At 64.0% G+C, this 23,754-nt stretch overlaps 2 protein-coding genes across 6 annotated transcripts; both read left to right on the top strand.

Annotated features, from left to right (window-relative positions):
- The first annotated feature begins 68 nt into the window (after positions 1-68).
- PIWIL2 (piwi like RNA-mediated gene silencing 2) lies at positions 69-8,251 on the top strand. Its single transcript, XM_080568611.1, has 21 exons — positions 69-421; positions 502-607; positions 776-928; positions 1,031-1,141; positions 1,386-1,503; positions 1,647-1,771; positions 1,850-1,930; positions 2,378-2,491; positions 2,624-2,812; positions 2,968-3,052; positions 3,131-3,217; positions 3,309-3,449; positions 3,537-3,650; positions 4,015-4,203; positions 4,317-4,418; positions 4,528-4,647; positions 4,994-5,076; positions 5,376-5,481; positions 6,196-6,449; positions 6,543-6,650; positions 7,140-8,251. Exons 1-21 carry the CDS (start codon positions 142-144, stop codon positions 7,294-7,296), a joined length of 2,823 nt encoding a protein of 940 aa, XP_080424737.1. The 5' UTR covers positions 69-141; the 3' UTR covers positions 7,297-8,251.
- A 406-nt stretch (positions 8,252-8,657) lies between these two features.
- On the top strand, positions 8,658-22,350 carry SLC39A14 (solute carrier family 39 member 14). Of its 5 annotated transcripts, none has more exons than XM_080568642.1 (10): positions 8,658-8,678; positions 13,267-13,335; positions 13,684-13,961; positions 14,073-14,259; positions 16,361-16,530; positions 17,052-17,174; positions 17,493-17,678; positions 17,924-18,131; positions 18,769-18,953; positions 19,251-22,350. In XM_080568642.1, the coding sequence occupies exons 3-10, from the start codon at positions 13,698-13,700 to the stop codon at positions 19,395-19,397; spliced, it is 1,470 nt and encodes a 489-aa protein (XP_080424768.1). In that variant the 5' UTR covers positions 8,658-8,678; positions 13,267-13,335; positions 13,684-13,697; the 3' UTR covers positions 19,398-22,350. The 5 variants fall into 5 exon arrangements, with proteins under 5 accessions (XP_080424768.1, XP_080424770.1, XP_080424767.1 ...); XM_080568644.1 differs by lacking the exon at positions 8,658-8,678 and adding an exon at positions 10,521-10,558; XM_080568641.1 differs by lacking the exons at positions 8,658-8,678; positions 16,361-16,530 and adding exons at positions 11,007-11,382; positions 14,943-15,112.
- The last annotated feature ends 1,404 nt before the right edge of the window (positions 22,351-23,754 follow it).

The following is a 23,754-nucleotide window of genomic DNA, read 5'->3' as shown; positions in this document are numbered from 1 at the left end:
GGACCAATCGCCGGGCGGCTCGGCGGGGCGCGGCGGGTGGAAGTGGCCAATGAGGAGCGGGCGTGGGGCGCGCGCGCGCGCCGGGGGCTGAGCCGGGAGCGGAGCCGCGTGCGGGGCGGCCTCGCCCGGGGCGGCCTCGCCATGGAGCCCCCGCCGCCCTTCCGCCTCCCCCGCCGCCCCCCCGCCGCCCCCCCCGGCCGCATGAGGGGGACGCCGGCCCTCGTCCCGCCCTGGCCTCGGGGACAGCCTGGCCTCGGCAGCCCCCAAAGCCCCCGGAGCCTCCCCGGCGAGCCTCCCGTTACGCCGGCCTCCGCGGTGCCGGAGCCCGCTCCCTCGCCGGAGTCGCTCTCTTCGCTGTTTTGGAGCCTGGGTTTCAGCACGCAGCCCTGCCCCTCGCTGGAACCGGGGGACTGGCCCCTCGGTAGGTCGCCGTGCCTTGATGGGCGGCGGTGGAGGCCTGTCCGGCCTCCGTGAGCCCACCGGCCTCGTTCCTCCCCGCAGGCCGCGGTGCTGCCAGCACGGCGAGGGCTGCGGAGGACGCCCCGGTGCTGCCCCGTCCCGTGGTGGGTGCCGGTGAGGGGGAGCCGGCGTTGCCCACGCGTGGCCGGTGAGTCGGGAGGCCCGGGTGTTCGGCCTCCAAATTCAGTGTGATACGGGCCTGGAGGGTGGGGAGGACGTGGGGTCTGCAGAGGGGGCGTATATCAAATATGTCAAATGGGGGGGCTGTGGCAGTGCCCACCAGCCTCTCCCCACCCACCCTGGGGGGGTGTCACAGGATCCTTTACCGAGGCAGAGGGGACGCGCCGCCCGCCGCCCCCCCCGGCAGAGCCGCCGTGCTGCCCCTCACCAAGCCTGGCCTGCGCCCACCCGGCCCGTGCCCACCCGGCCCCTCGTCCTCCCCGGAGCACCCCCCGGCCACCAGCAGACAGTAAGTGACTGGCGTGGAGCCCCCCACCCCGGGGGCTGCATGCGGGCGGCAGCCTCCCCCCGGGCCTCGCTCGCCCGCCTGCCTCCGCGCCCTCTCTCCTAGAGCACCGGGAGCGAAGCCGGCGGCGAGGGGGGCGGCGGTGCCCGTGGGGCTGAACTCGGTGCGGATCCACTGCCAGAACGAGGCCGTGTACCAGTACCACGTTACCTTCAGGTAGCAGCGCCCAGGGTGGGGGTAATTACGCCACGCTTAATTAGCAGCCCCGGGGCTGCCTGGCTATCCCCACCGCTAGATGGAGCGGCTGGCGCGGCCACGGAGCACCATGGGGGGGTTAGCTCTGGTTTTCCTCCCCTCGGCGGGTTCCCAAAGCCCTGGCTTGGGGGCAGGGGATGGGGGAAGAGGCCAGGGATGGCGAGCGGAGGCCGGGCGGTGCAGCGCTGCCTCCCCGTGTCCGCAGCCCCGAGGTGGAGTGCAGGAGCACGCGCTTCGCCATGCTGAAGGAGCAGCGCTCGGTGACCGGAGACGTGACTGCCTTCGATGGCTCCATCCTCTACCTGCCCATCCTGCTGCCCCAGGTACGTTACTGGGGCTGTTACGTGCCAAGGGAGGTTGTTTTCCCCCAAATCGGAGGCTCGGGGATGTCCCCAGCTTCCAGCCCGCGTGCTGGGTCGCCGAGCACCCCTCCTGCCCCCCTCTAAGGCGTCCTCTCGCCCCGCAGTCGGTCAGCCTGAAGGCTCGGAGGAGGGCGGACGGGGAGGAGGTCAGCATTGCTATCCAGATCACCAAGGTCCTGGAGCCCAGCTCCGACCTCTGCATCCCCTTCTACAACGTGGTGTTCCGCAGGTGAGGGCAGGCGGCCGCGCTCCTCGAGCCCCCAGCCAGCCCTCGGGGCCCAAAACTGTCTCATTTTTCCCTTTTTAGGGTGATGAGGGTCTTGGACATGAAGCTGATCGGGAGAAACTTCTTTGACCCTTCTCAGGCCAGCATGTTACAGCATTACAGGTGGGTGCTGGACGCGTTTTTTTGGGGGGTTTTCATGCTGATTTGGGGACATCCCTGTCCCTGCAGAGAAATACCACACTGGACACGGCGCCGAGGGCTCCTAAGGAGCCTCCTTGGGTCGTGGCTGTGCCAGGCATGGGGAATTTCTCTTTGGGGTCTCACAGCCGTCCATATGGCCCTGCAGACAGCTCTGCTGCGGCAGCACGTGGCTGGGAAGCTGGGTGCCTTTGCAGGGCAGCTCTGTCCCTGCTCTCGGCCAGCTCTGGCGAGCGTGACCTCAGAGCGCTGATTTTCTGCAGCGCGGTTCAGGGGTTATTAGCTGAGAGCTGGCAGCCAGCTGGGAAACAATTTGTGCGTGTGTTTGAGCGCTCTTTGGCTGGCAGGACGGCCTCTGGCTCCGCTCCGGGTGTAACCTGGGCGCTGTTGTGCTGCTTCCCCTTGGCGCAGGCTGCAGATCTGGCCGGGGTACTCGGTCAGCATCCGCAGGAGGGACGGCGGGCTCTTCCTCCAGGTGGACACTGTCCACAAGGTGATCCGGAGCGACTCTGTCCTGGCTTCCATGTAAGAGGGGAAAACCTGGAGGGGTTGGGGGGTGGAAAAAAACCACTTTCCAGGAGCCGCGTGCCCACGGTTGGCTCCCCGTGGTTCATTTCCGAGCGCGTGGCACGAGGTTCCCGCTCGTCCCCGCCGCAGGCACGCCATCTACCAGCAGAACGCCGCCGGCTTCCAGGACGAGTGCACCAAGCAGCTGGTGGGCAGCGTGGTCATCACCCGCTACAACAACCGCACCTACCGCGTCGACGACATCGACTGGGACAAGACCCCCAGGGACAGCTTCACCCTGGCCAGCGGCGAGGAGATCACCTTCGTGGACTACTACAGGTGGGGAGCCTCGGGAGGCGCCGCCTTGGTGGCGACGGGAAGGGTTTGGGATGTGGTTGCCCCACGGCACGGCTTTGCCTCGGGTTGATGAGCTGCGTGCGTTGGTGCAGCAGCGAGGAACCTTTTTTTTTTCTGTTTTTTTTTTTTTTGTCTAGCAAAACGTACGGGATCACAGTGAGGGAGCTGGACCAGCCGCTGCTCATTCACAGGCCCAAGGAGAAGAAGATGCCGGGGAGGAGGGTGAGCCAGGCACGGGGATTTGGGCAGGGAGATGGGAACGTGCCCCGTGCCCGCGGCACAGCCTGGCCTCTCCCGCAGCCCCAGGTGGAGATGATCCTGCTGGTGCCGGAGCTCACCTTCCTGACCGGCGTCACGGAGATCAGGAAGGACAGCCGGATGCTGAAGGTCGGCCTCGGGGAAGGGGAATCGGACCCCGAGCTTACACGGGGCGGGGGGCGCAGCGCCGTGACCCCCTTCCCCACCTCGCTGCCTGCAGGACGTGATGCGCGAGATGCTGCAGAGCCCCCAGCAGCACTACGAGTGCCTCTGCAGCCTCCTGCGCAGGATCCGGGAGAGCCAGGAGGCCTCGCACGAGCTCATGCGCTGGGGCCTGGTCCTGGGCCAGGACATCCACAGGGTAAGGGCTTCCCCGCGGCCAGGGCGAGCGGCACGGCGCCGGGCGGCCCCCCCCAGAGCTGCTCCCCTTGTCTCCTGCTCCCTCCAGACCCAGGGACGGATCCTGCCCACGGAGAGGATCAACCTGCGGCACAGCTCCTTCTTCCCCTCCGAGGACCTGAACTGGAGCAAGGAGGTGTCGCGGGAGGCCTCCATCTCCACGGTGAGCGCGCGCCCGCTCCGTGGAACAACCTGCCTTTGTCTGGGAGCTGGGATGGGTCCTCTCGGCGCTGGCACCCCGCTGCTCCCTGCCTGTCTGGACACGGCGCCGCGTTCCAGCTGAAAGCCTTGGCTTGTTTTCCTTGGCTTTGCCTCCTGGCCTCTTTTTTTTTTTTTCTGGAGGAGGTTGGACGGGGCGGCTGCTCTCCCTCCTCCTCGGCTGCGGGAGCTGCGCGGCGTGGTGTGCCCCTGGGGTTCCTCCGGGGATGCTCTCCCCCTCCCCAAATTCCCCCCTGTGCCCTCGTGGGAGAGGCAGGGCCGTGTTTCGGGAGCCGTGCCCCTGAGGCTGTCCCGGCCTCCCCCTTTAGATCTCCATGAACTACTGGCTGCTCGTCTACCCGCGGCGCCTGCAGGACCTCATGAAGGACCTGGTGGCTGCCATGAAGAGCGTGTGCGGCCCCATCGGCATGCACGTCAACGCCCCGGCCCTGGTGGAGCTGAAGGACGACCGCATCGAGACCTACGTCAAGACGATCCGCAGCGTTTTGGGCAGCGAGGTTGGGATCTGGGGGTCAGCAGGGGCTGGGGGGGGGTGCCCCGGGGAGGTCCCTGCCGGCGGCTCCGGTGCTCGGGGTGCTCAGGGTGCTCCCCGCGCTGTGCCCTGCTGCAGGACAAGGTGCAGCTGCTGCTCTGCATCACCACCAAGAGCAAGGAGGATTTGTACAGCGCCATCAAGAAGCTGTGCTGCGTGCAGTCCCCGGTGCCCTCGCAGGTGGGTGCAGGAGGAAGCAGCCCCAGCCCGGGGGCAGCTCCTCCAGCCTCACCTTTTTTGTCTTTTTTTTTTTTTCCCTTTTTTCCTCCTTTTCCTCCTGTTTTTGCAGGTCATCAACGTGCAGTCCCTGATGGGCCAGTCCAGCAAGATGAGGAGCATCGTCCAGAAGGTCCTGCTGCAGATCAACTGCAAGCTGGGCGGCGAGCTCTGGGGGGTCGACGTCCCCCTGGTAAGGCGCACGGCGGTGCCACGGGACCCTTTGTGTGTGCGTGGGGAGCGTGCGGGCAGCAGGGCGTGCGTGCGGGTTGTGTTTCGCCTGCCCGGCACGTGTGTGCACAGCTGCTTGCTCCTTCCCTGGAGCGAAAAGGGGCGTTCAGTCCCTCCCTGATGCCTTCCCGTAGGGTGAGGGGATGGGATTCCCTTGGGGGACGTGAATGAACCATGCACGAAGCAGGGCCGGCGTCTTCGTTTTGTGCGTGCAGCACCTCTGGCAGCTGGGGGGGGGCTCAGGCAGACACCAGAAGCGGGGCGCAGTGCTCACGCCTGACCTTTTTTTGTTTTTTCGCCCTCCCCAGAAGCAGCTGATGGTCATCGGGATGGACGTCAGCCACGGCAGGGGGATGCGCTCCGTCATCGGCTTCGTCGCCAGCGTCAACCAGTACGCGGTGTGCAGGGAGGGGGGGGGGGTTCCCGGCGCTTCAGCCCTCCTTGCCTGCACCCATATCACCCCCTCGCCTTCCTTGGGGGGGGGGGAAAGCAACGCCTCCCCCCAGCGCTGCGCTCAGCGCGGGCTGCCAGCGTGCTGGCGCTGGGCGTGCTGGCCCTTGGCACCGGCTCGGGCTGGGGAAAAGGCTCCGTGCCCCCGTGCCAGGCTGGCTGGCGGCTTGCACAACCGCCCCGGGCTTTGGCTCGCTGACACCCGCGTGTCCCCCCCCCCCCCCCCCTCCCCACCCACAGGGTCCTGACCAAGTGGTACTCGAGGGTGGTCTTCCAGATGCCCCAGCAGGAGATCGCCGACAGCCTGCGGCTCTGCCTGTCCGATGCCCTGCAGCACTTCCACGAGGTGAGGGCGAAGCCGGGGCCGGCTCGCCAAAAAGCCGAAATGCCCCCAAAAACCCCCTTGGCCTGGGTTCGTGCGAGCGAGCGAACGGCCTCGGGGCAGCCTTTGGACTGGAGGCGACATCTGCGGCGAGCCCCGCGTGCCGCCAGAGGCTCGCCTTATCTCAGGAACGTGCGGACCTGCCCGCGGGATTGCTTTGCACCGGGGCAAGCGCCACGTTAGTGCTTCGGCGCTACGCTGCCGAGCCCCGTCCTGGTCCCCCAGCGGGAGCAAATCGCAGGATCCGAGCAGCACCAGGGGCTGCGCGATGGTGCGGGGGGCGTTTGGCAGCCGGGCTCTGCCAGCTCTTGGTGTTTCCTACCCCTCTGCAAGTGGTAGAGGAAAAACCCCAAAACTGAGTTTGCTGCCCATGGGCAGTATTGGTGCAGAAGCTGCTGCTCTCTGCCCTGCTAACCTCTCCGAAATCTGCTCGGAAATGGGGGAAATCTGCTCGGAAATGGGGGAAATCTGCTCGGAAATGGGGTTGCCGAGGCCAAACACAGCTGGTGCTCCACCCCCAGGTCGAGGGCAACGGGTTGAACTGGCAGGGTGGCAGAAATTCGTCCTCCTGGGGACTGGGTGGGCATCGAGCACCCAGCCCCTGGCCAGGTTTTCTCCTGCCCCTGCTCCACCCGGTGCTGGGGGCGATGCGGTGACCCCTGCGCCCCCCTCCCGCAGATGAACCACTGCCTGCCCAAAAAGATCGTGGTGTACCGGGATGGCGTGTCCGACGGGCAGCTGGACACGGTGGTCAAGTACGAGATCCCGCAGCTGCAGAAATGCTTCGACACCTTCGAGAGCTACCGGCCCAGCGTGGTGGTGGTGGTGGTGCAGAAGCAGATCAGCACCAACTTCTACACCGACACCTCGGAGAGGCTGGCGTGCCCCCCGGCGGGGACGGTCGTCGACCACACCATCACCAGCACGGACTGGTGAGTACTGGGAGGGCCGCGCCGGGCGTTTTGGGACGGCTCTGCCTCGCGCAGACCTTTTTTTTTTCTTTTTCTCTTTTTCCTCTCTTGCAGGCAGGATTTCTACCTGGTGGCTCACCACGCCCGCCAGGGCTGCAGCATCCCCACGCGCTACGTCTGCGTGCTGAACACGGCCAACCTCAGCGCTGAGCACCTGCAGAGGTAAGGGCAGCCTTCCCACAGCCAAAACCAGCCAAAACCGGGGATTTTTGGTGGAAAAAAATCCCCCGGGAAGGCAGCGAGGGCCTGGCTGGGTCTGCTCCTGACGCCGTTCGGTGCGATGGGCAGCGAGGGGGCGAGGAGGAGGGTCGCAGCCGTCTCGCCTCATCTCCGGGCGAGAAATAAGTTATAAAAGGGGGGATAAAATCCTGCCTGGCCTGGCCGGGGTGACGCTGGGAGGGAGCTGCCGTGGTTTCAGAAGTGGCCCAAGCAGCAGCCGTGTAATTAACGCAATCAGGAGCTGGCAGAGCCTTGACCTCGCGCCCGTGCGCTCGGGGGAAACGGCCCGGAGCGCCCATGCGGCACGGCTGGCGTCGCCGCTCCTGCCTCCCACGCGCGGCTGGTTTTGGGGAAAAGGGGGGGAAAAAAAATAAAAATAAAATAAAAAAAATAAATAAACGGGCACCGACGCGTCCTCCTTGCCGTCCCCAGGCTGACCTTCAAGCTGTGCCACCTCTACTGGAACTGGCCGGGCACCATCCGCGTGCCGGCGCCCTGCAAGTACGCGCACAGGCTGGCCTTCCTGGCGGGGCAGGTGCTGCACCACGAGCCGGCCGCCCAGCTCCGCGACACGCTCTTCTTCCTCTGAGTCCTCCCCCCCGCACCCGGGGGGGGCTCCGGGGGCTTTGGGGTTTGTTTTTTGGGGCGGTTTGGGATGGTTTTTGGTTTTTTTTTGTCTTTTCTTTTTTTGTAACGCGCTTCTGGTTTCGTCCCTTCCTTTTTTTTTTTGATGGTATCGGCGCTCGCAGCCGCCCTGGGGAAGCCTCTCGGTTTGGGGAGAAAAGGGGTGTTTTTGGCCACGGAGAGGCCCCGGGGTGGTTTTGCTCGGGTGCTGAGGCCCGGCTGCCTCCGGGGAGGCCCCAGCCTCCGCTCTGCCTCCAGCCTCACTGGGGAGCACTGGGACGAGCCACCCCCCGCCCAGTTGGGCGCTGGGCACCAGCGCATCCCCGTTGCCCTTTATTTCCCTCGGCTCCTGCGCGTGCCCCCCGAGGCAGCTGCTGGGTTCCTTTTATTTTTTTTCCCTTTTTTTTCATTTTTTTCCCTTTTCCTTCATTTTTTTCCCTCTTTTTTTTTTTTTTGCTCCCGTTTAACAACTCCAGTTCCAGCTCGGCTGCTTAACGAGCCCCTTTATTTATTTATTTATTTTATTTATTTTTTGTACCCTTTCGGCTGCCAGGCTCCTAGGAGAGCCCCCACCCCTCCCGAACCCTAAATTGGAGAGTTTCCCCTATTTCGGCCTCTCCGTTCCTGTGGCAGGAGATAAACGGGAGCCCTTTGAGCCCGGAGCTCTTGGGGACCCCCCCAAGACCCCCCCCTGGATTTCAACCCCATCCTGCCTGCCCCCCCCCCCCATTGAGCAAACAGGGGCAGGATGAGAGCAGGCGGCAGCCTCCCTCCCCCCCTCCCTCGCCGGCCTTCGTTCAGAGTTGGAAAAAAAAGAGAAAAAAAAAAGAAAAAAAAAGCTATTTATTTTTCCTCTTTTTTGGCTGTAATCGCAGGTTTCCCTTCGCTTCAATAAAAGCTGTTCCCGGCAGCACCTCGGTGTCGGTGTCGGGATGGGGTGGCACGGAGGGGGGGGTCCCTGCCCTCCTCCTGGCCAGGGGACTTTGGGGATAAAGCCACCACTTTGGGGACAAAACCACCATTTTGGGGATAAAACCACCGATTTGGGGATAAAACCACCAATTTGGGGACCGCGCCAGCACCCCGGGGGGGCCGCTTGTTTGCCGTGGGGGCGGCGGGGTTTATTCCTTATCCAGCCCTTTCCAAAGCCCTTTGAGCAAATATTTAGGCTGCGGGTGCCGCCGCGCCGCTGGTGGTGCCCGGTGGGGGCCACCCTCTGGTTGGGGGGGGGGGGGGGCACGGGGCCGGTGTTGTCCCCCCCCCCTCGGGTCCTGCCCCGTATTTTTCCGCTTCGTTAATGATTTATCCTCCTTGACGGACTTTGGCAGCCCGGGCAGGCGGCAGCGGGTGCGTGGCGGGGCGCGTGGGGGGGGGGAGTGGGTGCGTGGGGACCCCCCCCCCCGTCTCCCTATGGTGGGGGGGGGGGTGCAGCTGTAATGGGGCGCTGCCCCCCAGCCCAGCCCCGCTCCCTCCCGGCCTTATATTATAACCCGCCGGCTTTTAATGAAGCGGTGTTAATTAGTGCTGGGAGATGAAAGGCTCGCTTGTTCTGGCTGGGGGAGGAAAGGGGGGGGGGGGGGGGACAAGGGGCCGCGGCCCGCTTCGGTGCCCCCGTCCCCTGCCCCTTTTTTTGGGGGGGGCCATTGGGGTGCCCCATGCCCCAGGGGATGCTTAAGGGGGTCTGGGGGTGCCCTGCCCCTTTTGGGGGGGTCGGTGAGGTACCCCATGCCCCCCCAGGGGATATTTAGGGGGGGTCTGGGGTGTACCCTGCCCCTTTTGGGGGGGGTCATTAGGGTGCCCCATGCCCCCGGGGGATGCTTAGGGGGGGTCTGGGGGTGCCCTGCCCCTTCTGGGGGGGCTCAGTGGGGTACCCCATGTCCCCAGGGGATGTTTATTGGGGTTTGGGGGGTGCCCTTCCCCTTTTGGGGGGGGTCATTGGGGTGCCCCATGCCCCCAGGGGATGCTTGGGGGGGGTCTGGGGGCGCCCTGCCCCTTTTGGGGGGGTCATTGGGGTGCCCCATGCCCCCGGGGGATGCTTAGGGGGGGCTTGGGGGTGTCCTGCCCCTTTTGGGGGGGGGTCATTGGGGTGCCCCATGCCCCCGGGGGATGCTTAGGGGGAGTCTGGGGGTGTCCTGCCCCTTCTGGGGGGGCTCAGTGGGGTACCCCATGTCCCCAGGGGATGTTTATTGGGGTCTGGGGGCGCCCTGCCCCTTTTGGGGGGGGGTCATTGGGGTGCCCCATGTCCCCAGGGGATGCTTAGGGGGGTCTGGGGGTGCCCTGCCCCTTTTGGGGGGGGGTCATTGGGGTGCCCCATGCCCCTGGGGGATGCTTAGGGGGGTCTGGGGGTGCCCTGCCCCTTTTGGGGGGGGGTCATTGGGGTGCCCCATGCCCCTGGGGGATGCTTAGGGGGGTCTGGGGGTACCCTGCCCTTTTAGGGGGGGGTGTCAATGGGGTGACCTGTGCTCTTGGGGCTGCTTAGGGGGGTCTGGGGGACGCCCTATCCCTTCTGGGGGGGGGGGCATTGGGGTGCCCCATGCCCCCGGGGGATGTTTATTGGGGTTTGGGGGGCGTCCTGCCCCTTTTTGGGGGGGTCGTTGGGGTGCCCCATGCCCCAGGGGCTGCTTAAGGAAGTCTTGGGGGCACCCTGCCCCTTTTGGGGGGGTCGGTGAGGTACCCCGTGCCCCCGAGGGATATTTAGGGGGGGGTCAGGGGGTGCCCCGCCCCTTTTGGGGGGGTCAATGGGGTGCCCCATGCCCCCGGGGGATGTTTATTGGGGTCTGGGGGTGCCCTGCCCCTTTTTGGGGGGGTCTGGGGATGCCCTGCCCCTTTTTGGGGGGGGGTCAATGGGGTGCCCTGCCCTTTTTGGGGGGGTCTGGGGATGCCCTGCCCCTTTTTGGGGGGGCGTCAATGGGGTGCCCTGCCCCTTTTGGGGGGGGGTTCCCGGGGGGGGGGTCTGCACGGGCTCCGCGCACCGCGGGGTTACGGGGCCGGGGGATGCTCCGCGCCCCCCCCCCCCCCCCCCCCCTCCCGGTGCCACGGCGGCAGCGCGGTGCTGGGGGGGGGGGGGGAACGGGGCGGGGGGGGGGGGCAGGGGGCGGGGCAAGGGGCGGGGCTTGCGGTGCCGCCGGCCAATGGGGGCGCTCCCCGTGCCGCCGGCAGAGCATGCGCCGTGCGGGGCGGGGGGGGAGGAAGAGGAGGAGGAGGAGGAGGAGGAGGAGGAGGAGGAGGTAGGGATGGGGGCATGGGGATGGGGAATTGGGGATGGGGAATTGGATTGGGATTGGGATTGGGATTGGGATTGGGATTGGAACCGGGATGGGATGGGAGTGGGGCGGGAACTGGGATGGGACTGGGAGAATGGGGATAGGAGCTGGGATTGGGATTGGGATTGGGATTGGGATTGGGATTGGGACTGGGATGGGATCGGGGTGGGATTAGGACGGGATTGGGATTGGGGTGGGGATGCAGGGACCGGCACCCGGTCAGGCTTTGCGCAGCCGTGCCCACCACGAAGCTGCTCACCTCAACACCCCCCCCCCCCCCAAAAAATAAAAAGCCGCTGCCCGCTTTCGCGATGCCCAAACGTGGGATTTGGGGCTCAGCCCCCCTGTGGGATTTTGTGGGTTTTTTTTTTGGGGGGGTCTTTTTTTGGTTTTGGGGGGGGGGGGGGGTTGGGGTCAGCCCCGCGCGGGGTGTCGGGAAGCGAGGCGTCGGGTGATGGAGCGCCCGGCGTCGCCTTCCCGCTTATGGGGGGGGTGTTTGCAATCGGGGTCGATGGCTTTTGGGAAGCTTTGGGGCGTGAATTTAGGGGAAACGGGGCTGGAGAGGGGCTCTGCCCGACCCCACTGGCTCCCACCCCGTCCCCGTGCCGTTACCCACGGGCATCGCCGACCCGTGCGGCGGCTCGGGGGGCTCAGGGGGGGCCCCCCCCAGAGGCCGTCCCCGTCCCCCACGGGTCGGGTGCTGGGACCCTCGGCGCTGCCCCTTTTTGCCGCCCCGGGGGGGCTCGAGCAGAAAACCCTGGGCACGCGCCGCCAGGACGCCCGTGAAGGTCAGCAGAGGTGGGGGCTCCGGGGGGGGGGCCTCCGCTAGCCGTCGCCGGCCTCTCCCTGCCTTTTGTTGGGCAGCTGGGGGGGGAAAGTTGGGGTCGGGCGGGTTTGGGGCGATGGGAGAGACCCCCTTGGGGGGGATAATTGGGGTGGGATACGGGGGGAGCGTGCCCCCTGCCCGGCTGCGGGGAAAGGAGGCGGCACACGTCCCCAGGTGGGGATGTGGTGGTGCCAGCGGGGCAGCCCTTTGCCTCGCTGGGATGGGAGCCAACGCGTGAGCCCTGTGGGTGGCACCGGGTGGCACCGGGTGGCCCGTGCCGGCGGGGTAGCACCCAGCCCCAGGGGGGGGCAGCCGCGGGACCCACCCCGAGGCAGGGTTTGGGGAGGGAAGGAGGGCGTTCGGCTCTTGCCGAGGAGTCGGGGGATTTTGGGGTACCTCCGCGGGGGGCACCGTCAGCCAGGGGGAATTCATCCCCCCCCCGGTTCGGGGAGGAGAAGGGGTTAAGTCAAGGCATCCAGGCTAAGCCTCGGCAGGAGGAGGCCAAAACCTCCCAGGCAGAGCCTCTCCCGGAGAACAAAGCTCGCAAAGCGGCAGTGAGCCCGTAAAACCCCCGGGAACGTGGGTGCCGGGGCAGGGGCGCAGCGCGGGGAGCCGGCCCCCAGGGGACGGGGACCCCGCGTGCCTCCGAGGCTCCCTCCGGGCTCATCCTCGCCACCCCGGGCAGGACCGTGCCCGGCAGACCCGTCCCGATCCTATTTTCGGAAACAATTGTTTGGCCAGGCTTCAGAAATGCCTCGGGCCTGGATTTTTGGAGGAGACCGAGCTCCAGCCACCGGCAGGAGGTCAGGAGCCCGGCGCGGGGCAGGATGCAGCCCCGCACGGAGCTGTGCAAGGGGCGCTCGGTGCAGAAACCCCCCCCGGGGGCTGCAAGCCACGTCCCCCTCCTGCTCTGGGACACCCCGAGCAGCAAAGGGGCAGCCACGAGGCAGCGTGCGCCCGTGGGTGGCGGATGCTGGCAGCGCCGCGGGTGCTCCCATCCCCGTGGGGGTGCGCACGGCTCCTTTCCCCAATCCTCTGCCGGAGCGGGGTCAAAGTTTCAAGCTGTGGGTAGGGAAAGCCCCGACCCTACAGCCTGGTGGTGCTGGTTGCTCCGCCGCTGCTCGCAGAAAACCCCAAGGATTGGAAAAGGGGTCTGGGACCGGGCTGGGACAGCCGGTGGGCGCACGGAGGCGGCGGACGACGAAGCCCAGGCCCGGCACGGGGAGGGCAGAGCTGGTTTTTTCTTTTCTTTCGGGGCGCCCTCGTGAATCCCAGATCTGCCGTCCGCCTCCCAGCCAAGCTTTTCCAAGAAGGCAAGGCTGGGCCCCGCGCCAGCCCCTTGGGTGCTGCCCAGGGTGGACGTGCCTGGCCTCCGGGCGCGCTGCTTGGCACCCGGCGGGTGCCAGAGGGCGAACCCCGGGCTCCGCTTTTATTGATCCCCGGCGTAAAGGAAAGGGAGCAGAGAGGGCAAGGACTGAGTCTGGGCAGGTACTGTACGGGCTTCTGCACTTTTGGCTGGGAAGGAATTGGGTTCATCGTAATTAGCGCGGTTAAAGTGTAACCTTAATGAGAACGCCACCCCTGGCCCCGGGCTCCTGGACCCTTAGGGGTTGGCCGCCGGTTTCCTCGCCCAGCCCGGGGCCGTGGGAGCCGGGACGAGCTGGCTGCGGGCTGGGACGAGGGCGTTTGGCACCAGTTTGGCACCAGCGTTGGCATCCAGCGCCGGCCTCCTGTCCCGCTCCGGGGATCTGCTGGCTGTGCCGCTTGCAGAGCCACCCGTGCAGGATCAGGCCCGTGCCCGCACGCTCCTGCTGGCTTTCCAACCGCTTTGCTTCTCTCCCTGCAGGGCCCCCGAGGTGCTGCGGAGCTGGGGAGCCCCCGGGAGCCGTGTCCCAGCCCTCGGCACGCGGCTGCGGTGAGCGAGGGGCGCAGGGTGCTGGGGAGGTGGGCTCAGAGGGGTTGGGAGCAGCAGCGAACGCCCAGCACCCGGTCCCTCCTTGGACCTAAGTGCTTTTGGCGCTGACCGTGCAGAGTTTTACCCCCCCCCCCCGGCTCTGGCCTGGGGCTCCCCGGTGCAGAAATGTGCTGTCCTCTGCTGCCACCTCCTGATGGAGCCGGGGGGCAGGAGGCTGCGCACCCCTCCTTTGGGGGAACCCGGCCAGCAGGAGAATCCCGCGGCAGGGCTCTCGGCGCCGTCCCGTAGCTCGCACCGGAGCCTCTGGGGATGCTGAAGCTGACGGCGGCACGCGCCTTCTCTTTCCAGCATCCCCCAGCACCATGACCCGCATCGCAAACCTGCGGGGCTGCTGCCTGCTCGCGCTGCTCTGCCTCCTCCCGGCGCCGCGGGCACGGGCCGGCGGCGATGCCGCGGCCCCGCCGGCGCTCTCGGCGGCCTCCTTCCTGCAGGACCTCCTGCGGCGCTACGGCGAGAGCGAAACCCTGAGCCTGAAGCAGCTCAAGGCCCTGCTGAACCGCCTGGACGTGGGAGTGGGGCACGCCAACGCCTCCCAGCCGCCGCAGCAGCGCGCCAACCTCTCCCGGGTAAGGCAGGGGCTTCGGGGACCACCCCCCACCACCCACCGTGGGGTGGCCGCCCCGCACCGCCCCGGGGGTCTCGAGGCAACCTCTCCGTCTCTTCTTCCCCCTCCCCAGTGCTTCAGCTCCGTGGAGCTTTTCGCCATCCACAACCTGAGCGAGGGCTCCGCCGTGGGGCGCGGCGAGTTCAAGGAGTTCTGCCCCACCATCCTGCAGCAGCTGGAGTCGGGGGCGTGCGCCGCCGAGAACCTGGAGAACGAGGAGAACGAGCAGACGGAGGAGAGCAGGCCCAGCTCGGCCGAAGGTGAGCGGGGAGCCCGAGGGCGCGAGGTGCCCGGGCTTCCCTTTTGGGGCTCTTGCCGACCGCAGATGGGAGTCTCGGTGTGGTTTCGTTCCTGCCGCACGCTCGAGCTGTTAGCTCCGGAGCTCGGTTTTGTCCCTGGTTGCACGCGGTGCCGGTCAGAGCCGTCCTTGTAACGCAGTTCTCCGGGGTAGCTCGAGGAGGGGGGGCATCGCCGCGAGCCCCCGGGGGCTGCTTTGCGATTTCGGGACCCGCTGCTCAAACCGGGCCCTGCCCAGCGGCCTCCAGCCGCCGCCTGGTGCTGAACGAGCTGCCGCGTGTCCGGGTCCCGGCGATGCCCAAGGTCTTGGATCGGCCGCCCCGCGCGCGGCGCTCATTTTTCCCACTCCGCAAGGCCGGGGCTGGCTTGGGAAAAACCTTTTCCGAGTGGCTCGGAGGCAGGGCAGGCTGTTGGGTGGATCCGTTTCCCCCCCGCCCCGCACCGCAACCGATGGTTTGTGTCGCAGTGGAAGCAGCCGGAGCAAAGGGAGAGATGCTCGGGTGCCGTGAGGCCGGCCCCGGAGCGGGGACGTAGAGCTGGCGCGAGCCCTTCCCGCCTGCCCGGACCGGGGGGCTCCGGACCCTCCCCGTGCCCCCTCGCCGGGAGCCTCGGTAATGTCTGGCCCTCGTTTCTTCTCGTTCCGCAGTTTGGGGCTTTGGTTTTCTCAGTGTGTCAATGATTAACGTGGCCTCCCTGCTCGGACTCTTCATCGTACCGTGCACCCAGAAGGCCTCTTTCCGCCGGGTCCTCACGTTTTTCATCGCGCTCTCCATCGGCACGCTGCTCTCTAACGCGCTCTTCCAGCTCATCCCAGAGGTGCGGTAGAAAGTCCCTGCCTCTCTCCTGTCTCCGAGGGCGGCTCTCTCTGCCTCCACCCTGCCGAATCCAATCGATCCCTCCGTCACCCGAGGCTGAGGGCTTGCCTCTGTCCCGCCGGCTCCCTGCGCAGGGCTCCGCAGGGTTTTCCTCGCCCCGCCGAGCACCAGGAAATGCTCCGAGCGCGTAAATCAGGGCGTGAGAGCACACGGAAGAGCCCGGAGAAATGCCACCTTCACCCTGAACCCGAGGGCGTTTTAAAAAACCTAATTGCCGCCTTTTATTTTTTTTTTTTTCCCCCGTGTCGGTTTACGAGAGCCGTGTTCCCAGGAGGATTTACGCTTACGTGAGGTTTCCTGGTGCTCCAACGGGCCTGACAGATACATTGCAAATTAATTGTGTCGTAATTGCGCGGTTCCGGAGTTGAACAGACACGCGGCTCTCGCATTGGGTACCTCCAAAACGCTCCAGGTTTGCTGAGCGGAGCCCACCCGAGCTGCTGAACATCCACCCCGAGAGCTCTGCGTTCGAGGTGCTCCCCGAGCGGAGCGTCCTTCGCCGCCGCTGCGGGGCTCTGCCCCGGCTTTGTTCTCGGGCACCGAATGCCTCGTCCGTGCCGGCCGCCTGCCTGCCAGACGAGGAGCTGTTTTTCGAGGCTCCTTTTCAACTCCAGAACCGCCGCTGTTGTTCGCCGGGCGTCACGGCCAGGCGCTGCGCTTCCTGCGGTGCCGGGAGCTGGGGTGAACTCGTGTGCGCTCCGCCCTCGCGGGGAATCGGCGCGCGCGCGCCCGCTGCCGAGGCTGGAGCGCGCGAGATGCTCGGGGACCCCGGCGCTCTGTGGCACTGGAGGGGCCCCCGCTGTCCCGCGGGGGCTCGGGGATGGGGGCCGGGGTGCTGGCGTGGAGAAGGGCGAGCTGTTTGCTCAGGGGGGCAGTGCCTCACTTTGGGAGCTCGGCATGGGCTCTGCGGAGGGGTTTCGCTCCGGACCCTTCCCAAAGGGCCGGCGAGTTGTTTCCAGAGCCACTCAGCGCCGGGTTCCCCGCTCTCGAACCAATTCCGGATGAACAAGCAATCGCTAATGAATGTCCTCTTCTCTCTCCCCCCCTCCCTCCCTCCCTCCCTCCTCTCTCTTTCCTTTCGGCGTGGATTCCTTTCTCCCCTCCGCCCCTTCCCCACGTTGATCTCCTTCCCCTCCGACCACCTCCCTCGTCCGATTTCCCCCGGGGGGGTTTGGCACGCACGCCGCAGTCTGGGGTTACGGTTTCCTCTGCGTCACCGTCATCTCCCTCTGCTCGCTGGTGGGAGCCAGCGTGGTGCCCTTCATGAAGAAGACCTTTTACAAGCGGCTGCTCCTCTACTTCATAGCTCTGGCGATTGGAACTCTCTACTCCAACGCCCTCTTCCAGCTCATTCCCGAGGTATGGTGAGGACCGTCGGGTCTCTCCTCTTCTCTCTCTCTCGGGGGCTTTTCCTCTCTCTGGGTGCTTGCTGAAGGGGGAGCCGGAGGACTCGGAGGGGAACCGTGAGCGAGCCTTGCGTGGAGAGCGAGGTACGGAGGCTGGAAGCCCCTGGGGATGGTGGCCAGAGCTGGAGTTTTGTAGCCTTGAGCCCTCCTTTGGAAGGGAACCGCTCCCTCGGCTCTGCTCCAAGCAGAGGAGCAATATCCGAGTGCTCTTCCCGGCCCTGCGGGCAGGCGGCCCTGGTGTCGAGGCTTCCTGAGCCTGCTTTCAGCAGCCCTGCCCCAGATCCGAGGCCCTGGGGTGCAGCCGGCCTGGCTGGGGGGTTAGGGGGGGGCAGAGGTGCAGGAGGGTGCTTCCCGAGCCCCCGAAGCAGCCGCCAGGTAGGGAGAGGTCAGAAAGCGGCAGGATTCCCCCGGAGGCACCAGGGCAAGGCGGAGGAGGGATGCTGCTGCCCCCTCACTCGCCTCTTTTGCCCGCAGGCCTTCGGCTTCAACCCTCAAGAAGATTACTACGTTTCCAAATCCGCCGTGGTGTTCGGGGGCTTCTACCTCTTCTTCTTCACCGAGAAGATCCTGAAGATGCTCCTGAAGCAGAAGGACCAGGTGAGGCCGGGCGGGGGCTGCTCGGAGCGATGTCCACACCACAGGCATGGGCTGAAATCCCCAAATCCCCCCGTGCCACCGGCTCTCCGCTGGGTGTACAAAGTTAGGTCTTTGCTTGCCAAGACCGATGTACTTAAATCGAGAAATTGGATGGTCGTGCGTTTTTTTGACGGGACTCTCTCCAGTCCTGGCAATTTGGATTTTCCTCTAACTCACATTTCAGCAAAATTAGTTAAATCAGCGTGCTTTAGACTTTTGGGTGGGAAGGAGCAGGGGCGGCAGGGGAGGCTGACCCCTGGGGATGCCCCTGCCCCGCAGCACCACCACGGGCACAGCCACTACAGCCCCGAGGCGCTGCCGTCCAAGAAGGACCAGGAGGAGGGGGTCACGGAGAAGCTGCAGAACGGGGACCTGGACCACATGATCCCGCACATCGCCGGCGAGCTGGAGTGCAAGAGCCCCCCCGGGGACGAGAAGGTCGTCGTGGGCTCCCTGTCTGTCCAGGTGGGTGCCTCGTTCGTAGAACATCCCGAGTTGGAAGGGACCCGTAAGGGGATCAGTTGCTGGGGAGGTCTGGGGGAGAGGTCTCCGTGGCCGCCCCTGGCTGAGCACGTGGAAAAATTGCCTGTAAAAAAAACAAATAAATAAACGTGGTGGTGGAAATCCACCTGGATTTAACCCGTCGAGGAGGGGGGAACCCGGGGCGGAGGGCAGGGTGCTGAGCCCCGTGGTGCTGTGTGCCGTGGCAGGACCTGCAGGCGTCCCAGAGCGCGTGCTACTGGCTGAAGGAGGTGCGCTACTCCGACATCGGCACGCTGGCGTGGATGATCACCCTGAGCGACGGCCTCCACAACTTCATCGACGGGCTGGCCATCGGCGCCTCCTTCACCGTCTCCGTCTTCCAAGGGATCAGCACCTCCGTGGCCATCCTCTGCGAGGAGTTCCCGCACGAGCTGGGTACGTGGGTCCTCGGGGAGAGGCACCCGAGGTGCTACGAGGGCTCTCCTGCCCCCTCTTTGAGGCTCTCCCTCGCTGCTTTTCCTGGTCCGGCGGGATGTCGTCCCGTTGTTTTTCGAGGAGGATTTTTCGTGGGGTGGAATAAACGGCCCCGATGGGTGGGGGAAGGCGAGGCTGTGAACTGCACTGAGTAATCGCGGCGCTAAAAATACCGAGGTAATATGATGTCTGCGCTTTAATTTTAGACGGAGACATCTGAAGGAAAACAACAACACCGTTGGCTCGGGCTGGGGAGGGCGGTTTGGGTTCGGATGCTGGGGTTTGTGCCGCGGGAGCCGGCTCGGCCGCGGTCAGAGCTTGGCACCCGCGCTCGATGGCGCTGGCTCGATGCCGCCCGCGGTGCCGAGCAGGGCTGGGGAGCGAGGGATCCTCATCCTTCCCCGGGCAGCGGCGGCTCTGGAGCACGAGCAGCCGTGCCAATTCCTTGCTCGAGTGCCGAGCCAGGTCTCCGGGAAAGCTCAGGGGAATTTGACCTCGTGCAAAAGCTCCTCGGTGCCATCCCAAATCGGCTGCTGGCGTTGGCCGCCCGGCCCCGTGCCCGCGTGGTGACGGCGCTCCCCGTCCTCCTGTCGCGCAGGGGACTTCGTCATCCTGCTGAACGCCGGGATGACCATCCGCCAGGCGCTCTTCTTCAACTTCATCTCGGCCTGCTGCTGCTACGTGGGCTTGGCCTTCGGCATCGTGGCCGGCAGCCACTTCTCTGCCAACTGGATCTTCGCTCTGGCCGGAGGGATGTTCCTCTACATCGCGCTGGCTGACATGGTGCGTGCTGAGCCCTGGGGGCGTGCGGTCGGGACCCCGAGGGGGTTTTTGTGCTGTTTTTTTTTATGTGAGAGCTTCGGTTTGGCCTCAAAACAGGCTTGGGGGTTGTTTGGTCGCCCTGGGAGCTGCTGATGCTGTCTGTAGCAGCCAGCGTTCAGCTCAGCTCCGCTTCCCCTCCTGGGCTGGTGGTGCCGAGGACCCTGGGATGGGTGGTGGATGCTTGCCGGGAGCTGGGACGGGTGGGGAGCAGCGGGCAGGATGAGGCCATCAGCCCGGCCGTCGCTCTCTCCCCCCCAGTTCCCCGAAATGAACGAGGTGAGCCGGGAGGACGAGCAGAACGGCAGCACCTTGATCGCCTTCGCCATCCAGAACGCGGGGCTGCTGACGGGCTTCACCATCATGGTGCTGCTCACCATGTACTCTGGCCAGATCCAGATCGGGTAGGACCAGCCCATCCGGAGGCCTGTGCCAGTTTTCCCCCTTCTATTTTTATTTTTTTTTTGGGGGTGGGGAGGTTTTTTTTTTTTTTTTCTTTTCCTGCTGCAAGCATACGACAGTACCTGTGCGGGCACGACACACTACAGAAGAGGCATTGCTTTCAAAGCTATTCCACAGACTTCATATTATTTCGACTCGAGGCTGAGCGGGGCTACGTCCCCTTCGCCGTAGGACCGAACTGACCAGAGGATCTCCTTCCCGTGTCACATCCCTCCTCTCCTCGCACCTCCCGGGAAGGATGGATTTGGAGACAGGAGCTCCTCCAGCTGTGTTGCTCCCCTCCTTGTTCTCGGAGCGGTGTGATGGGACAAAACGCTCTCCCGACCCTTTTTTTTGCAAGGGGGTGTGATGGGGCTGCGGGGACAGGGCTAGCGCTGGACGCCAGCTGCCTCCTGCTCACCTACCAAGGGACGGATGCGCGGGGGCGACGAGTGCCACCACGCATGGAAGGGGAACGGCTCGCAGGCGTCGCACGGGGAGCTGGCGTTTCTCTCCTGCCTTCGGGAGCACAAGGAGACCACGACGAACCTGGCTGCTTCTCGGGGAGCTCCGTACTGGCAGGTCCTCAGCTCCGCTCTCTGAGCACAGAGCCCAGGACAAGGGGGAGCTGATGGAGCTCGGGGGGCACGGCTCACAGTTTGAGCAACGCCCTCGCCGTCTTCAGAAACACGTCTCTGCGGCTGTTCCTGCTCCTCCTGCGATGGATGAGGAGGATGAAGAGGTTTTAAGCACATTGCGGGTGTCAGCGCTCGGAGCAGAGGACACCAAACCTCACCCCGTGCGGGTCGGGCTCACAGACACGGGCTGCGTCAGGAGAAGGCTGGCAGGACGCCGTTACCTCTTCGAGGCTCCCTGCTGCTATAAGGAAAAAAAAATAATCCATTTTGAGGGCAGCAATGCTGGCAAGAAGGGCACAAGAGCGGGGACGGCGAGCCCTTAGCCTGGCCACAAGCTGCCCAGCCAGGGGAGAAGCGGTCCTTGCACTGTGACCAAGCTCACGCAGACACCTGGGCACGGACACCCATTTTTAAACGCTGCTGCTGCCGAGGTGCAGAGGTTCTGGGTGGGGAGGGGGGTGTTGTTGTTGGTTTTTTTTTTTTTTTTAAAAAAAAAAAAAAGAAAAAAAGAAAGAGACTGTGAACCTCTTTAGGTTGCGTGTTTCCAGCTTTCGGGAGTAGCCAGAGAAGGGTGTTACAGGCACTTCCCAGCTCTGCTTCTGGGCTGGCTTTCCCCAGATTCACTAGGTGAATTGACTTATTATCATATTGATAATGTTGCCCACCCCACCTGTGTTGCTTGAGGTTCCCTGCACCCCTCTTTCCCCTCTGCTTCCCCCAAACCTCGTCCCGCACCCGGCAGCGTTGAGTTTGGCCACGCTGGCACCCGGGAGCCGATGCGGGCAGCTCACCGTCGTGGGTACGGCGTTGGATCGGGATGCCAGAGTGGTGCTGGTGGCTTGGAGCGGTGCTTTGGTGCACACATCCTCACCTTCCCTTCCACCCCTGGTGGAAGAGAAAATTGGGGGGGGGGGGGTGCCAGGTATTTTGGCTGCCTGCTTGCCCACCCCGAGGGACACGAGCCACCTCGGCCCTCGTGAGCGCAGGCAGAGCCTGCGGCAGGCTCAGCACCATCCGGCAGCATCGTGACCCGGTTTGGTCCCTGGCTAATTAGTTCCTAATTGCCTCAGGTAGAAGCTGGGTGACGTTCCTGTTGTGCTCCTAGTAGTTGTCACCGAGTCCCAAGGTCTCTGCCGGTACCCTCGTGGATCAGCACCTCTGCTCTCGGTGGCTTCGGCTGGGCCAGTCGTTGACTGTAGGCTTCATCCTGCATCCCGAAGGTTCAATAGCTGCCCACACAGGAGCAGGGAGCCTTTTTGGCATCCAGAGGCACCTCGAGGTGTTGTGGGTGCTGCGAGACACCGCGATCACCAGGAGCTGTCCCGTGTGGCAGCTTCCCAGGCCGAATTCTGGGCTGCGATTCAGAAATAAAGCTCCGATATTGATGCCGGGAGGGATGGCTTCTGCCTTTTCCCTGCTGAGAGAGCTGCAGCCTCATCTGACAGATGATGTGGGAGAATTGGATTTTGTGAGGGGCGGCGTGCGCGCCGCCTGCCCTCTCCCAAGGAAGCGTTTGGGACACGCCGTGTGTGGGGCTGGCGGCCTTCCACGGGGCAGAGGGCAGCGCGGGCACTGCCAGGCCGAAGTCACGTCTGGCAGGAGGGGTTCAGCGGTGTGCACAGATGGAAGAGCCTTTGGGCTGGGGGCGAGGGAGGAATATCCTTTGGCTGCCCCTCGGGGACCACGACGCGCTTGCAGGCTGTGGCTAGGAGGTCCTCTGCGTCCCAGAGAGCGGAAAATGGGGTAAAAACCAGCACCGGGCTTCCTCGGGGCTGGTCCAGGCCCTCGACACCCCGTGGAGATGGTGAATCCGTGTTCTTGTTTCAAGTTAACCCTGTTTTTTTGCCAGCTGAATCGACCACAAGAAATCTGCAACGCAGAGAGTCGGGGGGGGAAAGCCCCTCGGAGGAACAAGGCTCCTCGCAGAGCGACCCACGTGCTCGCAAAAAGGGTTCTCAAAAAGGGTTGCTGTGGGGTTTGTGGGGCAGGAGACCCTCCTCTCACCGAAGGTCTGGTGGGAGAGGGCTCCAGCTTCAGGCAAGTTGGCACCAGGTCAGGGATGGGAGATCGAGGAGGGAAAGTGACCGAAATCGAGCTTGTATGTTTGTTTTTTTTTTTTTTTCATCCTTTCTGTGTCCGTTTAGAAGCTCAAGTTCCATCTCAGTATTTTAATAACTCAGGTGTTGTAAGAAATACTTGTCGAAACAAAGAGCATAACTTATGTCACGTGGATTGTAAAGTTATTTGTAAAATTCCATAAATAAAATATATTCTGTAATGACGGAGGATTGCAGGCGTGCCCCGTGCGGTATCCCCGGCCGACGTCGAAGGTGCACGCCAGCAGACCAGCCCTGGAAACCTCCCCATAGCAAGAGCTATTTCGGGAGCAGACTCCCTGGGGAAGGGATGGAAGCTCTGCTAATTCATGTTTTTCCGAGGGGACGGGTTAAAGCCAACACAGGCACGGGCTACGGGGCAATGCCATCGGGCCCTTCCAGCGGCGATGTCCCCGTGCCGGGCAGGAGGTGGCACTGACACCCCTGGCTGTCCCCACGCTCCGACCTGCATGGCTCCAGGGCTTGTTTTAGAGACAAAAAGCCTCCCTGTTCTGTTTTTTATGTCCTCAAACACCAGCATTTTGCAGGAGGGAGGCTAACGCGGTAGAGGTTTGCAGGATGTTGTGTTCCTCTCCAGCTCGCACGAGGGAGCCTGACTCAGAGCAGCAGCATTTGTGTCCTTGCTTCCCCCGCCTGGAGGAAAGAAAAAGCATACTTTGCTTTTCTTCTTCACTTTCCAGGCCTTTTTAGACTGCTAGCCTCAAGCTGCCAGCTCTGAGTGGCACGCACAATTTTTAGAAACCCCGTTTCAGCTAAAGCAAACAAGCCCTGAAATTCTGCGGTCGTTTTTAAAAATAAAACGCTCCTCTAGCAAAGAAAGGTCGCCGCGTAAAGCCTGCCTTGCTATTTATCCTCCTCAGCGCCGCCGCGGATGATTGAGTGCTGTTATCGGGGCTGTCAGGCAGCGGCGCTCCATGGGGGTTAGGTTTCCCTCTCCTCCCATCTGCTGCAGGAATACCCTACATTTTTTTTTTTTGCTGCAAAATCCTCGTTTCGATGCTTCCGTGCCACCTTGGGGCCCAACCCCAGCCAAAGGGTGAATCCAGCAAGCGGTGCTGGCCGGGGTCGCCCTCGTCCCTGAGCCCAGCTCGAGCGTTTTGTGCTATTTATGCCGAGCGCCAGCGCTTTTATTTAGGCCCCCATCTGCCGACGCGAGCTGCTGGGCCGCGCCAGCTTCTCCCTGCGCCCCATTTCCCAAGCTGTGCCGCCGGGAGGGCGCGGCGGAGGTTTATTTTTATTTTATTTTATTTTTACGGAGAATTTTTACCCCCTTCTGGTTTATGTTTTATAGAGATTTTTTGCCCCTTTCCAGAATATTTTTTATAGAGATTTTTACCCCACTCTGGTTTATATTCTATAGAGATTTTTACCCCCTTCCAAATTATATTTTATAGAGATTCTTACCCCCTTCCAGTTCATTTTCGTTTTATTTTTACAGAGATTTTTACCCCCTTCTGGTTTATTTTCATTTAATTTTTACAGAGATTTTTCACCATTCCCATTTGTTTTTATTTTTATAGAGATTTTTAACCCCTTCCTCTCAAAGCCAGGAAGGAGCACCAAGTTTAT

Source organism: Anser brachyrhynchus, assembly GCF_964034855.1.
Source record: "Anser brachyrhynchus genome assembly, chromosome: 26".
In the NCBI taxonomy this organism is placed as follows: Eukaryota; Metazoa; Chordata; class Aves; order Anseriformes; family Anatidae; genus Anser; species Anser brachyrhynchus.
The sequence above is the reverse complement of the archived record's forward strand: the minus strand, read 5'-3'. Positions and strand labels throughout refer to the sequence as shown.

What these genes read in the sequence shown, in the direction of transcription:
- PIWIL2 (XM_080568611.1), top strand. Translation starts at nt 142, where the DNA reads ATGGAGCCCCCGCCGCCCTTCCGCCTCCCCCGCCGCCCCCCCGCCGCC. An exon ending in ACCGGGGGACTGGCCCCTCG is followed by an intron (nt 422 to 501) that starts GTAGGTCGCCGT and finishes TCCTCCCCGCAG; the next exon opens with GCCGCGGTGCTGCCAGCACG. An exon ending in AGTCCCCGGTGCCCTCGCAG is followed by an intron (nt 4,419 to 4,527) that starts GTGGGTGCAGGA and finishes CTGTTTTTGCAG; the next exon opens with GTCATCAACGTGCAGTCCCT.
- SLC39A14 (XM_080568641.1), top strand. Translation starts at nt 11,049, where the DNA reads ATGGAGCGCCCGGCGTCGCCTTCCCGCTTATGGGGGGGGTGTTTGCAA. An exon ending in TCCTGAAGCAGAAGGACCAG is followed by an intron (nt 17,175 to 17,492) that starts GTGAGGCCGGGC and finishes CCTGCCCCGCAG; the next exon opens with CACCACCACGGGCACAGCCA. An exon ending in ACATCGCGCTGGCTGACATG is followed by an intron (nt 18,954 to 19,250) that starts GTGCGTGCTGAG and finishes TCTCCCCCCCAG; the next exon opens with TTCCCCGAAATGAACGAGGT.